At 42.9% G+C, this 18,399-nt stretch overlaps 1 protein-coding gene across 1 annotated transcript in view; it reads left to right on the top strand.

Annotated features, from left to right (window-relative positions):
• The first annotated feature begins 3,981 nt into the window (after positions 1-3,981).
• Positions 3,982-18,399, top strand: part of zgc:174356 (proton-coupled folate transporter) — a 40,084-nt gene continuing 25,666 nt past the window's right edge. Inside the window, exons 1-6 of the mRNA XM_021574064.3 lie at positions 3,982-4,612; positions 5,831-6,593; positions 9,334-9,431; positions 11,631-11,769; positions 13,397-13,480; positions 17,303-17,459. Of these exons, the coding sequence (XP_021429739.2) occupies positions 4,496-4,612; positions 5,831-6,593; positions 9,334-9,431; positions 11,631-11,769; positions 13,397-13,480; positions 17,303-17,459 (1,358 nt within the window). The 5' untranslated portion in view covers positions 3,982-4,495. The remainder of the gene's footprint in view (positions 4,613-5,830; positions 6,594-9,333; positions 9,432-11,630; positions 11,770-13,396; positions 13,481-17,302; positions 17,460-18,399) is intronic.

The following is an 18,399-nucleotide window of genomic DNA, read 5'->3' as shown; positions in this document are numbered from 1 at the left end:
TATCCAATAAATGTCGTTCCACTTCATTATTGTGTCCCACTTGTTGTTGATTCTTCACAAAAAAATACAGTTTTATATCTTTATGTTTGAAGCCTGAAATGTGGCAAAAGGTCGCAAAGTTCAAGGGGGCCGAATACTTTCGCAAGGCACTGTATTCTAAGTCAGAACCGTCCAGAGTAGTGATGCTGGACGGGCGGGCATGTGTAGGCAGCAATCGATTGAAGAGCATGCATTTAGTTTTACTTGTATTTAAGAGCAGTTGGAGGCCACGGAAGGAGAGTTGAATGGCATTGAAGCTTGTCTGGAGGGTTGTTAACACAGTGTCCAAAGAAGGGCCAGAAGTATACAGAATGGTGTCGCCTGTGTAGAGGTGAATCAGAGACTCACCAGCAGCAAGAGCGACATCATTGATGTATACAGAGAAGAGAGTTGGCCCGAGAAATGAACCCTGTGGCTCCCCCATAGAGACTGCCAGAGGCCCGGACAACAGGCCCTCCGATTTGACACAATGAACTCTATCAGAGAAGTAGTTGGTTAACCAGGCGAGGCAATCATTTCAGAAACCAAGGCTATCGAGTCTGCCGATGAGGATGTGGTGATTGACAGAGTTGAACGCCTTGGCCAGGTCAATGAATACGGCTGCACAGTATTGTTTCTTATCGATGGCGGTTAAGATATAATTTAGGACCTTGAGCATGGCTGAGGTGCACCCATGACCAGCTCTGAAACCAGATTGCATAGCTGAGAAGGTGAGGTGGGATTCGAAATGGTCGGTAATCTGTTTGACTTGTTTGTTGGCTTGTTTGTTGGCTTTGGAAGACCTTAGAAAGGCAGGGTAGGATAGATATAGGTCTGTAGCAGTTTGAGTCAAGAGTGTCCACCCATTTGAAGAGGGGGATGACTGCAGCTACTTTCCAATCTTTGGGAATCTCAGATGACACGAAAGAGAGGTTGAACAGGCTAGTAATAGGGGTTGCAACAATTTCGGCAGATCATTTTTAGAAAGAAAGGGTCCAGATTGTCTAGCCTGGCTGATTTGTAGGGGTCCAGATTTTGCAGCTCTTTCAGAACATCAGCTGACTGGATTTGGGAGAAGGATACATGGGGAAGGCTTGGGCGAGTTGCTGTGGGGGGTACAATGCAGTTGAGTTTAGGTAGGGGTAGGGGTAGCCAGGTGGAAAGCATGGCCAGCCGTAGAAAAATGCTAATTGAAATCCTCAATTATAGTGGATTTATCGGTGTTGACAGAGTTTCCTATCCTCAGTGCAATGGGCAGCTGGGAGGAGGTGTTCTTATTCTCCATGGACTTTACAGTGTCCCAGAACTTTTTTGAGTTTGTGTTGCAGGAATCAAATTTCTGCTTGAAAAAGCTAGCCTTGGCTTTTCTAACTGCCTGTGTATATCTGTTTCTAACTTCCCTGAAAAGTTGCATATCACGGGGGCTGTTCGATGCTAATGCAGAACGCCATAGGATGTTTTTGGTTCTAAATTTCTTGAATGGGGCATGCTTATTTAAGATGGTGAGGAAGGCATTTTTAAAAAAATAACCAGGCATCCAATACTGACGGGAGGAGGTCAATATCCTTCCAGGATACCCGGGCCAGGTTGATTAGAAAGGCCTGCTCGCTGAAGTGTTTCAGGGAGCGTTTGACAGTGATGAGTGGAGGTCGCTTGACCGCTGACCCATTACGGATGCAGGAAATGATCACTGAGATCTTGGTTGAAAACAGCAGAGGTATATTTAGAGGGCAAGTTAGTTAGAATGATATCTATGAGGGTGCCCGTGTATACGGCTTTGGGGTGTTACCTGGCAGTTTCATTGATAATTTGTGTGAGATTGAGGGCATCAAGCTTAGATTGTAGGATGGCTGGGGTGTTAAGCATGTTCCAGTTTAGGTCGCCTTGCAGCACGAGCTCTGAAGATAGATGGTGGGCAATCAGTTCACATATGGTGTCCAGAGCACAGCTGGGGGCAGAGGGTGGTCTATAGCAGGCGGCAACGGTGAGAGACTTGTTTTTAGAGAGTTGGATTTTTAAAAGTAGAAGTTCAAAATGTTTGGGTACAGACCTGGATAGTAGGACAGAACTCTGCAATCTATCTCTGCAGTAGATTGCATCATCGCCCCCTTTGGCCGTTCTATCTTGTCTGAAAATGTTGTAGTTAGGGATGGAGATTTCAGAGTTTTTGGTGGTCTTCCTAAGCCAGGATTCAGACATGGCTAGGACATCTGGGTTGGCAGAGTGTGCTAAAGCAGTGAATAAAACAAACTTAGGGAGGAGGCTTCTAACGTTAACATGCATGAAACCAAGGCTATTATGGTTAGTGAAGTCCTCAAAAAAGAGCGCCTGGGGAATAGGAGTGGAGCAAGGCACTGCAGGGCCTGGATCCACCTCTACATCACCAGATGAACAGAGGAGGAGTAGGATAAGGGTACGGCTAGAAGCTATGAGAATTGGTCATCTAGGACGTCCGGAACAGAGAGTAAAAGGAGGTTTCTGGGGTCGATAAAATAGCTTCAAGGTATAATGTACAGACAAAGGTATGGTAGGATGTGAATACAGTGGAGGTAAAACCTAGGCATTGAGTGATGATGAGAGAGATATTGTCTCTAGAAACATAATTGAAACCAGGTGATGTCATCGCATGTGTGGGTGGTGGAACTGAAAGGTTGGATAAGCAGGGCTAGAGGCTCTACAGTGAAATAAGCCAATAAATACTAACCAGAATAGCAATGGACAAGGCATATTGCCATTAAGGAGAGGCATGCTTAGCCGAGTGATCATAAGGGTCCAGTGAGTAGTGAGGTTGGTTGGGGTCACGGCGATTCAGACAGCTAGCCGGGCCATGGGTAGCAACCTGGCAGAGGACGGAGGTCTGTTTTTAGCCACCTCGTGCTTTTGCGGCGGTAGATTAGTGGGGTTCCGTGTGGTAGAGGGGACCAATCCAATTGGCAAAATAGATATAGTTATAGTGACCCAAGAAAATTGTCCGATAGACCTATTCAGATAGCAGCCGATAAGACAGCTAACGATTAGCGGGCCGCAGATGGGCGTAATTCTCTCGGGCGGATAACGTTGGTAGTCCAGTCGTGAAGGCCTGGTGGGGCTCCGCATCGGAAGTAAAATGGGTCCGGATAGGTGATTGTAGCCCAGGAGTGGCTGATAGAACTCTTCAGCTGGCTAGCTCCGGAATAATTGATGTTTGCTCCGGGACCAACATAAGCCAATAGTCACTCGGATAGCAGCTAACTAGCTGCAAGAACCAAGTGTAAATGTCCAGAGCTTGCGGTAGAAATCCGGGGATATGGAGAGAAAATAGGTCCAGTATGCTCCTGTCTGAGTTGCGTGGTACAAAACTGGCGATAGCTTTTCGAGCTAAAGGATAGCTGATGACCACCAACCGTGGCTAGCTTCTATTGTGGATTTCAGATTTGAGGTGAATAATACTTTTTTTTTGTTTAAATTGGTGAGGTGAGGAAAATATGTAAATATATATACATGGGTCAAGATTTTACAAATCAAAATATGTGACAATAAACAAACAAATCTAAACTAACCAATGTCAAATCATATTTTTCGCTGAGATGGCCAGTCAATTTGAGTAACGTCATTGTGTATTTACGTAACGACGCGGTTTTCGTTATTACGCAATGACATCCCAACGTAATTTAGCAACTTTTAGCAACAAATCGACCTGCCTCTAGCAATTTCCCCTTAAAATTTGTTGGCAACACTGACCAGCGAGCAGTGTGGGTGCAATGATTGAATAACATGTATGTGTAAATGTATTTTGCAACGCTCGCGCGCGACGTATCCGGTCTGGTCAGCATGTCAGTCGCCAAAGTACCCAATTGTCTTACCTCAATAAATGTAATACCTTAATTAAGTATTTCAAGGTCTCAGACGGAGTGACGTCACCAATTGAATCGCTACTAGTGCGCACCGCTAACTAGTTAGCCATTTCACACCGGTTAAAAAGGCAACATATTTTTTTTTATGTCAGGTGGTCGCTTTCATCTTTCTGTAGTGTTCTTTCCAACTCCACTGAAGCAAAACAGGACTATGTATCATGGTCTTATTGTTTAGCCTAGTCTGCAAAACCATGGTGGCCAAGGTTTGACCTTTTGCACATTCATTCATCCTAAATAGGAACCTATAGACTAGTCCCTACATAGTGCACTACTTTTGAATTGAGTCCTACCCTGGACAAAATTAGCTAATGCATAGTGGGAATTGAGTATCTTTTGGGAGTGCAACCTTTTACTTTATTGCGGAACGAGGAGCTGCTGTGACTCATTTTTATAACATGGAACTTGTCATTTTTACTGTAGGGACGAGGTAATGATGCGTTATACTGACAAACATGTGACTCCTCTGTAAGACTTCGATAACTTGTTATACCTCCTATAGGCTAATTGTAGCTAGAGTTACCTTGTCTTTTGCATTTCTGTTACGCCAGTCGTGTTTGCACTTGCAAGAGCGACTTAACAACAATATGTCAACATGGGGACAACGGGTCAGAACATTCGTTACCGTGGAGCCGGTCATTTTTTTCTACATGACCAGCACGTTCATCGTGACGCCTGCGTATCAACAGCTGGTCATCGCAAAGGTACAGTGGGCCAACGATCTGCTCGCGGCATTATCAAACACACCTATTTACTTACACATGTTCGCGAATTAGGCTATTCATTAAACTATCAGAACTATGGTTGATATTTTCAGTAGCATCGGCTATACTCGATTTTTGTTGCTTATACATGTTCAACTAGACCAATGTTTCGACCAAAATGAGGTGAAACAGTCCTGTCAGTTCCAGTGACATATGAACAGTAAAAGTCTAAATCAATCAACCTGACATTGAGATTAAAATAGTAGGCCTACCATTAGATATGATATCCCGAAATTTAGAGTAGAGTGTATACAATTTGGGCACAGTTAATTATTATTTTTTTTCAATGGAACTCAAAGCAAATGTAAAGCTCAGACATAGGACTGAACCGATATAGGCTACTGTATGCTTGTGGGTTACAAATAGCATAGACATGCAAATATCTGATTCTCACAGCTCCTTGCCTTTTTATTAATACACAGTCTACTCCCTCCTCTCTCTCCTACTTCTGCTGAACACAATTCAATATCCATGTATAGGTGAGGCAGCACATACATATAATACACTACAGAGTTCAACCATCAAACAACTTCTGTATGTACTGTACATAAAACTCTGTAGACAATGTGCCTCTTGCAGCGAGGGCCATCATTTCTCTGTGTCGTTTTTCTCTGTTTTTATGGTTTATATTGTCCAGATTTATTTAATAATTTCAGACTGACATCTTATCTGTCTGTTTGGGCTCATTAATGCTGCAGCACTTTTCATGTTGCAATAGCATGCATAGCAGATGAAATGGTTCCCCAAGAGTAAGTTCAGCTCTGCAGGTTCGGTTTTATCCAGTAAAATGTGAATGATGAATGTAGACAGGGAAGCAGAAGTATGGTTTGAATTAAATGTGTTCTTGAGTCTGTGCAATGGGAACCGTGGGATTGACTAAGGTCATTTTACATGCCTCAACACTGCATAAGTATTTTGAGCTGAAGCCTAGGCATTAGCTCTGGGAGTCATTATGAAATTATATTATGAAAAAAGTGTATAATAGCAATAGTCTCTAACATGAGTACCTAATAAATTAGGGAACAATTCCTGTGTCCAGATTACGCCTTTTCCTGGACAAAAATGGATTAAATAGATTCTCTATTGTGCACGCTTTCTATTCGAGGACTAGGCTTAATCTTGATCTGGAAACCTTAAAGTGTCTGTTCCTCTGTCCAGGTGTGCTATGAGCTGTTTCAAGACTCTTACATCTGCAGCAGCCCGGCGCACCATAAGGATGAGGAGGAGCTGATTGAAAGTCGTTCCTCCTACATCCTCCTGATCTACACATGTGTGACCAGCCTACTGTCCATCCTTCCAGCCATGCTGCTAGGCTCCTGGTCTGACCGCTCCAGCCGCAAGGCTGTCATGCTGCTGCCTTGCCTTATGTCTCTGGTCAGTGGTGGTGTGCTCATAGCAATGTCTCTACTGGAGGACATTAGTGTGTACTGGTCTCTAGTCGCCGCAGGGGTAACGGGCCTCTCTGGAGGATACGTCTCAGTATTCCTTAGCTCGTTTAGTTACTTAGCAGATGTCACAGCCGGGTTGGGGAGTAACCGTACTCTGCGTATGGCGGCGGCAGAGTCGATGATCTACGTAGGAGGGATGGTGGGGTTCTTGTTAGTTGGTTTCTTGATACAGGAGTTTGGGCTGATGTCTGCATTTGTGGCATACTGCTCCTGCCATGTTCTCTCAGTGCTCTATATTCTGGTTTGGTTACGGGATCCTGAACGCTCAGTCCCACCTCCACCCTCAGGGGAAGATGGAGACAGACTGCCATGTGAAGCTGGTGACACTGACACTGAACCATCATTCAACCTGTTGTGTCTGTCTGATGTCAAGAGGTCCTTCAAAGCCATGTTCAGGAGGAGGCCAGGACAGCAGAGGCAGAAACTCCATCTTCTTATAGTCTGCACATTCATCAACAACCTGGTAGCTGTAGGTGAGTAAACTCCATCTGTTGTTTGATCATTATTGTCTCAACACAGCTGTTCAACTGAGGGTTTGCAAATGAGCTATTAATGCCATTGTTTTCCTATTTGAAACATACAGTATGATAGACCTTCACAGTATAAGCAATACAGCATCTGTGCACTCAACAATGTTGAATGTGGTTAAAGAGCTCAGAATCCAGATCGAAGAGGTGATGCTTTCCCATTTAGTCTGTGTCGGCTCGCTGCTCCGCATGGTGCCACAGGGGCTCTCAGAACGTTCTGCTGCCTTTTGTTCGGCTGACTCTGAGGCAGGCAGCGGCATCGATTTGGAGGAGGAGGTGTATTAAGTCCGTAGTCTATGGGGGATGTCTGAGTGTTGCTTCTTGCCCTGAGGGTTTTCAATCGAGCTGTCATATTGTTTTCTTATTTGACACATACATTATGGTAGGCCTTTACAGTATTAGCAGTACAGCATCTGTGCACTCACTGTCACCAAGAAACAATTTTGAATGTGGTTCAGTGTTTACATTCCCTGTCTCATGTCATGTAATATTTTCTTTTGAATACTGGAATATGTAAGCCTACTTCCTGCATGTTAGATAATGTTTCTTAAACACCATTGAGTACCTCAATGTCAATGTATAGTTTGTCATCCATACATGAACACATGATTTTTGAATTCATGTACAGTTATGGTACACTTCATAATAAACCCAATCCATTTTTGAAATGGCCAAGACTGTCAGTTATATAGTCACCATTATAGTAATTCATACTTGGTTATGAATACATTACAAATGTACTTCAGAGCTCATGTCTATACATGCAAGAGGCCATGAGTTCAAGCGATGTCCTAGAACCCTAAATAGTGAATAAAATGCCAGTATCTCAAATGTCTTATAGAATCATTCCTAGCAATTATTTTATGAAATGGAAAATGAGATGTACCATTTCAGTGACAGTCTGTATTTACAGAAGTATGTGATTGCCCTGTACACCTACATGTAAAATTACCCATTTAAAGACAGTCATGAAAATCTATGGTTCACGTACAGTACCTGTCAGACGTTTGGACACACCTACTCATTCCAGGGTTTTTCTTTATTTTTACTATTTTCTACATTGTAGGATAATAGTGAAGAAATCAAAACTATGAAATAACACATGTAATTATATAGTAACCAAACAAGTGTTAAAAAGATCCAAATATATTTGAGATTCTTCAAGTTGCCACTCTTTGCCTTGATGACAGATTTGCACACTCTTGGCATTCTTTCAACCAGCTTCATGAGGTAGTCCCTGGAAGGTATTTCAATTAACAGGTGTGCCTTGTTAAAAGTGAATTTTCTTAATGCGTTTGAGCCAATCAGTTGTGTTAAGGTAGGGGTGGTATACAGAAGATAGCCCTATCTGGTAAAAGACCTAGTCCATATTATGGCAAGAACAGCTCAAATAAGCAAAGTGAAATGACAGTCCATGATTACTTTAAGACATGAAGGGCACTCAATCCGGGAACATTTCAAGAACTTTGAAAGTTTCTTCAAGTGCAGTCGCAAAAATCATCAAGCGCTATGATGAAACTGTCTCTCATGAGGACCGACACAGGAAAGGAAGACCCAGAGTTTCCTCTGCTGCAAAGGATAAGTTCATTAGGGTTACCAGCCTCAGAAATTGCAGCCCAAATAAATGCTTCAGAGTAAAAGCAACAGTAACATCTCAACATCAACTGTTCAGAGGAGACTGCGTGAATCAGGCCTTCGTGGTCGAATTGCTGCATAGAAACCACTAAATGACACCAATAAGAAGAAGAGACTTGCGTGTGCCAAGGAACATGAGCAATGGACATTAGACCGGTGGAAATCTGTCCTTTGGTCTGATGAGTCCAAATTTGAGATTTTTGGTTCTAACCACCGTGTCTTTGTGAGACGCAGAGTAGGTAAACAGATGATCTCTGCATGTGTAGTTCCTACCGTGAAGTATGGAGGAGGAGGTGTAATGGTGTGGGGATGCTTTGCTGGTGACACTGTCTGTGATTTATCTCACATTTAACCAGCATGGCTACCACAGCATTCTGTAGCGATACGCCAACACATCTGGTTTGCGCTTAGTTCCACTATCATTCTGATTTTCCACAGGACAATGACCCAACACACTTCCAAGCTGTGTAAGGGCTATTTGACTAAGAAGGAGAGTGATGGAGTGCTGCATCAGATGACCTGGCCTCCACAATCACCCGACCTCAACCCAATTGAGATGGTGTGGGATGAGTTGGACCGCGGAGTGAAGGAAAAGCAGCCAACAAGTGCTCAGCATTTGTGGGAACTTCTTCAAGACTGTTGAAAAAGCATTCCATGTGAAACTGGTTGAGAAAATGCCAAGAGTGTGCAAATCTGTCATCAAGGCAAAGGGTGGCTACTTTGAAGAATCTTAAATATAAAATATATTTTTATTGAACACTTTTTTTTGGTTACTACATATTCCATATGTGTTCATAGTTCTGATGTCTTCACTATTATTTTACAATGTAGAAAATAGTAAATTAAAGAAAAACCCTTTGAGTTGGTGTCTAAACGTTTGACTGGTACTGTATATATAACTGACATGTAATATTCCACCACAATTACTGCATTACAACTCTATATGAACCTTTCCTCTATATCTTAAACCCGCTCTAAACATTTATTACGTTTGCAATAATTCTCTGTGTGTGTGTGTGTGTGTGTGTGTGTGTGTGTTTCCTCCCTCCAGGAGAGCAGGCTATCTCCCTGCTCTATTTGAAGTACGAGCCAAGGGAGTTCACAACTGAACTGTATGGCGTGTTCAAATCAGCCCAGATGCTGCTGTTAGTAAGTGGCTCTGCTTCATCAAAGGTCATGATTGTGATTTAGATGCACCAAAAGGCAAACATCAATTGATTTTCCCAGCAACTAAAGACTCAAATCACTGAGAAATGCATTGACAATTCTACTGTAATAAGACAGTAATATGTAAAGATTTGGATGATATGGTGCAAAGTCTGATCCACATAACTAGAGGTCCAGCTCTGTACTGTACACTTCAAATGGAAGCTACATTTGTTTGCATTACCACTTGCAGCTATGGGTTTATTTGTTCAGCTGATTCAATCATAAAACAAAATCTAGCTGAAAAAAATGACGATCCCATGGCCTTTGGCTTAATATGTTCCTAGAGTACTGCCAATGGTCATTGCATAATGTTTTGAAAACATTTGCACATGACTCAGATCACATGATTACTGTTCCTCTGTCTGCGTACTGGGGTTAGTTACCCACGTGCGACTTTCCACACCAAGGTCCACAGGTCTCCACTTGACTGGCCATGGATTGAATGATAGTTAATGATATGCACTAGCTATGTCCCATGGCTCGGAGCAAGAGTGCATAGTACCATCCGGTCCCCACACATTTACAATGACACATTCTTACCGTTTCACCTTGTTTTAGAAATCCAAAACCACATAACGGCAAAACAGAAACAAAAATAGTTTAAATAAAAATAGCTGAAACCACACAAAAAACATCCAAACAATGTACACAAGACCTTTACTGATCTGAACCAATAGCAACCATAGTTTTAATATGTTCACAGCAGTTACAACTCAGAGGCTGTATGTATTTCAAGGGACCCTTTGGGGGTGTGTATGATTGTGTGTGTTGGGGGGGGGGGGTGCGGTGCGGGTACTTGAGTGTGTCTCTCTTCGTCCTTCGTGATCTCATGAATGAGTCTGGGTCGATGTCTTGCCTTGATGTGACACTTAAACAAAGACTGCTTGTTAAAGAGCTCAGAATCCAGATCGGAGAGGCGACGCTTTCCCATTTAGTTTGTCGGCTCAACTGCTCCGCACGGTGCCACAGGGGCTCTCAGAACGCTCTGCTGCCTTTTGTTGGGCTGACTCTGAGGCAGGCAGCCGCATCGATTTGGAGGAGGAGGTGTATTATGTCCGTAGTCTATGGGGGATGTCTGAGTGTTGCTTCTTGCCCTCTGCTACAAACATACTTTAATTACCAACAGATGAAAGACTTTAGAAGGGGGAAAAACTACAGGGTTTGTTTTTAGCTCTCGGGATTCAAACAGGGAAAGTTGAAAAAACAAGGGAGAGCTCGGGGAATTAGGAAGAGAAAATGAGCAGCTTGTAGCCTCGGCTAAACTAACACAGGTAATCCATCCCCAATATTAATGTTAGTTACATAATAGAATATCAAAGGGTTATGGAATTGTCAATAATGTATTACTTCTCCTCCATAGCAGGTCTGGGAGGGCAGCAGGGGTGGGTTCACGGCTCCTCTCCTTGAGGTAGCTTTTAATAATTGGCTTAAAGGTTGAGAATGAGATTGACTTGTAATTAGGGCAGAGCAGAGTTCCCTAAGAATGATTAAACACCACAAACGCCACAAGCTGTAATGAGTTGATTGAAGTAAAAACATAGAGAGCTGACCTTCTCAGGGAAACGTTTATGCATTCCTATTATGTTTCCTAGTGTAGATTTGAGACTGCTGGTGAGGGAGGGGGGATGAGGACACTGGCAACTTGTCACCCTGAGCTGGACGGGATAATTAAATCAAATCTGTCAGCTTTTAGACAAAGAGGGCAAATGAGTCACATTACACACAGGCACTCTGACGGGCGCACACACACACTCTGGCGTGAAGTGTATGCACGCACATATATAGCCTACACACACGTACATAAATATCCATGTTTGTTTTTTTGACACAATCTCTAAAGGTTAATTGATGCAGTGTTTTGGCTAACTAAGGAATGCGGTTCAAACATATAATGACTCGTTGTAGAACAAAAGCCAAACAGCAAACTTTCCCAAATTACCCCAAATTGTGTTTTTAGGAGCGACCAGTAAATTGATTGCCCAACTGTAATTGCAGATTGTTAATTGTTAGGAATAATAGACTCTATGATCCCATCACTCAATGTATCCAATTCATTCAACTTCCAATCAAGCATTAAACAATCATTAATATGCAATAAGAAGTAAATAATGTCTAAAGGTATGTAATGTTTTGTCCTAGGGGTTTACCCTGCTGGGGATCTTCCCACTGCTTATGAGAGTGGTAGGAGAGATGACTCTGGCCAAAGTGAGTGTTCTCTTCAGGACAGCAGGCTTAGTTCTAATGGCCTTCTCCACTAACACATGGATGGTGTTTTTAGGTGAGGGGACCTATGCACGGATTGATGATGTACTGAACTAATATGAAATTCTGGGCCGCTATTCACAAAGTGTTTTAAGAATACGGATAGTTCAGCACTCCTACTCTGAGACACTATGAATAAAATCCCTGACGTTTTCTCAAATATAAAAGTTTTGGTGCCTTACCGTCCCCCTGTAGAGTTACCGTCCTCCTGTAGAGGTACCCTCCTGCAGGCTTTTGCTCCAACCCTAATCTAACACACTTGATTCTAGGAATTGGCTACCCACCAGGACCCTGATTGGCTGTATCAGATGTGTTACAGCAGGGTTGGAGTAAGCATGTAGATGCAGGGCCTCTCCCTCTCTGGGAGGAGGGTGGCCACCCCTGGTATAAAATAAAAAAACATTTGAAAGGTTTCATGCAGAGACCTTCGTAACTGATGAGGTTAAGACTGCAACGTTACAGTACAGGCTGGATTGGATTTTAGCCAGGAGTTGTTGTGATGATGTAACACACTTAGACACTCCTGTGCTTTAATTTAAAAGAGACACAAATCCTTTTGCCTTGGAATATGTAAAGTTGTCATTTTCCTGACGAGCTGCTTAAACACGGACTCCTTTAGGATAACAGTGCATTGTGCCAGCCTAGTGGTCAGACAGGCTTTTGAGACCGAGGAAGATGTACAGGATGGGTATTGATATCCTTAATTAAATAAATAGTTGTGGAAATTGTTATTCTAATCAACGTGGAGGTGGACTAAATCATTTTAGAGGGGAGATGAGTGGTGTGACCACACACACACACACTTAAGCATTATGTGAATAATTAGCTGCAACCTCACCAGATATCTGCATTCTGCTCTCTTCCTTTGTCTGGAATAATGAGGGTTAGCACGCTGGTACAGCTTCAGAGTCATCACCCCCATTTCCATAGCCAGGCAGGAGTTGGTTCGTCTGACTGCATGTTTTAAAGCTGCAATATGTGACTTTTTGGGGGTGCTATTTCTATGCTTCCCATTCTTTATCTTTTACTTTCGGTTTTGTACACCAGCTTCTAACAGCTGAAAATACAAATGTTTGGTTATGGTAAATTAGGCCAACTATTTGAATTTTAGCCACCAGGAAATGACAGAGCCTTTTCTGCGTAGTGCACCTTTTAAGTAACAAACATAATAAGTACATATACAGCACACTTACATGCGCGCACACACACATCCTCATTTGTGATGATTAGGCTTTAAACTGTATTCTAATAAAGGAGAATGCAATACCTTACCCTCACCTCCCCTTTAACGAGCCTGAGCTTAATAACATCAACCTTATCTCATAGATAATGCAGTTTATTGGCTAATATGTCTCATAGTTTTTTAATGTAACTTTTGTCTTGTTCTGCTCTATCCTGTCTGTCCTCCTCTGTGCTGTCGGTCCTGTCTGTCCTTCTGTCCCGTCTGTCCTCTTCTGGGTTGTATGTCCTCCTTTCCTGTCTGCCCTCATGTCATGTTTGCCCTCTTGACCTGTCTGTCGCCCTGTCCTGTCTGTCCCCTGTCCCATCTGCCCATTTGTCCTGTCCTCCTGTTCTGTCCTCTCTGTCCTCATTTTGTTCTGTCTGTCCTCCCCTGCCATTTCCTGTCTCTCCCTTCCCCCCAGTGGCTGTGGTGTCTGCCCCTGCTGGCATCACTCAGGCTGTCATTCGCTCTCTGTCCTCCACCATCGTAGAGCCAGACGAACAAGGTGGGTCTTGAGCTCCACCACATTTGCTCCATCACATTTGACTTATAAAGCCCTTTTACATCAAGTGTTCACAAAGTGCCTCACAGTAACCTGACCTAGCCCCCTAAAGAGCAAGCGGAATAAGTTGCAAGGCGTACCTTACATTACACTTCAACGTGACTGAAATGAAGAGACAGTTTAACATTGGACTTTTGACCCAGAATGTTCCCTGTTCCTCAAGTCCAACTCCTGAGAGAAATCTGCATGTTATTATATTTTGATGAACCTTGACATCCTCAGCATAGAGAAAAGGGCCAGCAGCCTCGTGGATATTCCGTGTTCTCCGTAAGTCCATCATGGCCACATCAGAGAATGGTTGGATGAACAAATGATGCACAGTAACATTTTGTTATTCCTTTCTCTTATTCAGTCATTTTATTGAAACAATACTATGTAGAATGTATACCTGCATTGAAAGATTGGTAACATTTGTATTATTTCTCAAATCATTGCACCACTAGTAATGATACTGTTCTTGCAGGCAAAATAACATTGAATAGCAATCAAGATTTTCAAGAGTTAAATAGCTACCTTGTCTAGATACTTAGCTACTGAAATGCCCCTGTATAATTATGTGAAATGCAAAGCCTGCTGTTGCATTTATGTACAACCTGTACCGTTTGTTCATGTAAGAAACAACATGTTTTGTTTTCCCATTGTTTTTATTCTGAAGGAAGGTTGCACTGCCACTTTTAAGTTGACATGAAAAAGTACGTAGCTAGCAGCCAGTCTCTCTCGCTCTCTCTCGCTCTCTCTCGCTCTCTCTCGCTCTCTCTGATCAATAAGTATTCCATGTTGGAACCACTTAAGATTTCCCTCCCTCCCTCTGCTCCATATTCATCTTATGTATCTCTTGTTGGTACTGTAAGCACAGTCACAACATCACAGAGCAATACTATGTCATTCATGATGGCGCCGGAGGGTAGGGCTGCCATCTTATCGACTCTCAACCAATCATGCTATTTATTTATTTTTGCGCTGTTCGTAACTTGTTTTGTACATAATGTTGCTGTTATGACCGAAAAGAGGTTCTGGACATCAGAACCCGGGATTATTCACCTCAAATTGGACATAAGCAAACAGGAAAAAACTCATCCAGAGGCGGCTCTCTTAGTGGCCGGTGACTTTAATGCAGAGAAACTTAAATCAGTATGTTAAATGTGCAACCAGAGGGGAAAAAATTCTAGACCACATTTACTCCACACACAGAGACGTATACAAAGCTCTCCCTCGCCCTTCATTTGACAAATCTGACCATAACTCTATCCTCCTGATTCCTGCTTACAAGTCAAATTAAAGCAGGACGCAAAAGTGACTCGGTATATAAAAAAAGTGGTCAGATGAGCAGATGCTAAACTACAGGACTGTTTTGCTAGCATAGACTGGAATATGTTCTGAGATTCTTCCGATAGCATTGAGGAGTATACCACATCGGTCACTGGCTTTATCAATAAGTGCATAGAGAACGTCGTCCACAGAGAGACTGTACGTACATACCCCAACCAGAGGCCATGGATTACAGGCAACATTCGCACTGAGCTAAAGGGTAGAGCTGCCGTTTTCAAGGAGTGGGACTCTAACCCGGAAGCTTATAAGAAATCCTGCAGGGCTTGCAAACTATTACAGACTACAAAGGAAAGCACAGCCGATCACTGCCCAGTGGCACGAGCCTACCAGACAAACTAAACTTCTATGCTCGCTTCGAGTCAAGTAACACTGAAACATGCACGAGAACATCAGCTGTTCCGGATGACTGCGTGATCATGCTCTCTGCAGCCGATGTGAGTAAGACCTTTTTAAATAGGTCAACATTCATAGGGCCGCTGGGCCAGACGGATTACCAGGACGTGTACTCCGAGCATGCGCTGACCAACTGGCAAGTGTCTTCACTGACATGTTCAACCTCTCCCTGTCTGAGTCTGTAATACCAACATGTTTTAAGCAGACCACCTAAATGACTACCAAACCATAGCAATCGCGTCTGTAGCCATGAAATGCTTTGAAAGGCTGGTCATGGCTCACATCAACACCATTATCCCAGAAACCCTAGACCCATTCCAATTTGCATACCGAACCAACAGATACACAGATGATGCAATCTCTATTGCACTCCACACTGTCCTTTCCCACATGGACAAAAGCAACACCTATGTGAGAATGCTATTCATTGACTACAGCTCAGCGTTCAACACCATAGTGCCCTTTAAGCTCATCACTAAGCTAATGACCCTGGGACTAAATACCACCCTCTGCAACTGGAACCGAGACTTCCTGACGGGCCGCCCCTAGGTGGTAAGGGTAGGTAACAACACATCCGCCACGCTGATCCTCAACATGGGGGCCCCTCAGGGGTGCGTGCTCAGTCCCCTTCTGTACTCCCTGTTCACTCATTACTGCATGGCCAGGTATGACTCCAACACTATCATTTAAGTTTGCTGATGACACAACAGTGGTAGGCCTGATCACCGAAAACGATGAGACAGTCTATAGGGAGGAGGTCAGAGGCTTAATCGTGTGGTGCAAGGACAACAACCTCTCCCTCAACATGATCAAGACTAAGTAGATGAATGTGGACTACAGGAAAAGGAGGACCGAGCACGCCCCCATTCTCATCGATGGGGCTGTAGTGGAGCAGGTTGAGAGCTTCAATTTCCTTGGCGTCCACATCACCAACAAACTAACATGGTCCAAGCACACCATGACAGTCATGAAGAAGGCACAACAAAACCTATTCCCCCTCAGGAGACTGAAAAGATTTGGCACGGGTCCTCAGATCCTCAAAAGGTTCTACAGCTGCACCATCCTGACTGGTTGCATTCCTGCCTGGTATTGCAACTGCTCGGCCTCCGATCGCAAGGCACTACAGAGGGTAATGTGTACGGCCCAGTATCGGGGCCAAGCTTCCTGCCATCCAGGACCTCTATACCAGGCGATGTCAGAGGAAGGCCCTAAAATTGTCTAAGACTCCAGTAGCCCTAGTCATAGACTGTTCTCTCTGCTACCGCATGGCAAGCGGTACCGGAGCGCCAAGTCTAGGTCCAATAGGCTTCTAAACAGCCTCTTCCCCCAAGCCATAAGACTCCTGAACAGCTAATCAAATGGCTACCCAGACTATTTGCACCCCTCTCTACGCTGCTGCTACTCTGTTATTATCTATGTATAGCCACCTTAATAACCCTACCTGCATGTACATAATTACCTCGATACCGGTGGCCCCGCATATTGACTCTGTACCGGTACCCCCTGTATATAGCCCTGCTATTGTTATTTACTGCTGCTCTTTTAATTATTTGGTTTTCTCTTTTTTTTTGTGGTATTTTCTTAACTGCATTGTTGGTTAATCTCTTGTAAGTAAGTATTTCACTGTAAGGTCTACTACACCTGTTGTATTCAGTACATGTGACAAATACACAATGATATCAAATCAAATTTTGTCTTCATGTTCAAAGTTATTCAACCTGGACTGTGTGTACTTAAACAATGCTTTCAATGAAAGTACAGACATCTGAAAACATTACATTTTTAAACCTCTGTTGGTAGTCTAAACTCTTATTTTCTAGGGTAGTCAACTATTTGCTTTTACAGTCACACCAAAAAAACTAATTTGTAACACAGAAATCAATGCTTAGAATAATTTGTGTCTTCAAACTTAGAACAACTGAAAACTCAGAGCTTTATATTTGGAGAGTTTCAACAACTATTGCAACGTTCATGAGTTCAGTTGATGGAACTCTGTCAACGTAAGGCTCTGCATAAACCCGTGTTTCTTTTGTGACCCTGCAGGTGCAATGTTCTCCTTCTCTGCGTCTGTGGAGACCACATGTATTATGTTTGCAGCGGTGATGTTTAATGGCCTGTTCCCTCTGACCCTGCCCACCTTCCCTGGCATGCCCTTCATCGTCATGGCAGGCTTCACACTCATCATCTTCATCTTAATGCAGTAAGTCACCTGCCTGTTGTCTTTATATAACTTATTGATAACCATTTAACAAAAAAATGTTACAATGAAATACCATGGTTTAGCAATCAGAATTCTTCAAACTTCTTCAGTTGTCAGAAAGTGTCTGTCTTTGACACGCGATGATTCAAGTCTTTGCATGGACGTGCAGTCTATGAGAAGAATAAAGATCGATAAGGAGTCATGTATAGATGTAGGATCTTCATTTAATCACCCTGTTGCAGGAGAACTTTCCTGCAATGCAGGAAATGTAAAACTTATAGTGCATTTGAGGTTTAAAAAGGCTTTAGAAGTTTGTAATTTCCTCTTCAGAAATTTTACTTAATTCTCCCTTATGAAAAATGTGTCAACCCATACAAAACTGCACATGAATTATAATCCACGTAATAATTCACAGTTCCTATTGTTGCAGGTTTAAATTGGCTCAAATGAAGATCCTACATGTGTACTGAAAGTTTTCAGACCCCTTGACCTTCTCCACATTTTGTTACATTACAGCCTTATTCTAAAATGTATTAAATCTTTTTTTATTTTCAATCTAAACAGAATACCCCATAATTAAAAAATCTAAAACATGTTTAGACATTTTTGCTAATTTATTAAAAATAAAAACCAATCACATTTTACATAAGTATTCAGACCCTTTACACAGTACTTTGTTGAAGCACCAAGCGATTACAGCCTCGAGTATTCTTGGGTATGACGCTAAAAGTTTGGCACACCTGTATTTGGGGAGTTTCTCCCATTTTTCTTTGCAGATCCTCTCAAGCTCTGTCAGGTTGGATGGGGAGCATTACTGCTCAGCTATTTTCAGGTCTCTCCAGAGAGGTTAGATCATGTTCAAGTCCGGGTTCTGGCTGGACCACTCAAGGACATTCCGAGACTCCTGCGTTGTCTTGGCTGTGTGCTTAGAGTCGTTGTC

The sequence above is a fragment of the Oncorhynchus mykiss genome, chromosome 19 (assembly GCF_057628025.1).
Source record: "Oncorhynchus mykiss isolate SJ-2025 chromosome 19, ASM5762802v1, whole genome shotgun sequence".
Lineage (NCBI taxonomy): Eukaryota > Metazoa > Chordata > Actinopteri > Salmoniformes > Salmonidae > Oncorhynchus > Oncorhynchus mykiss.
Note: the sequence above shows the minus strand (reverse complement) of the source record. Positions and strands in the feature narration are given on the sequence as shown.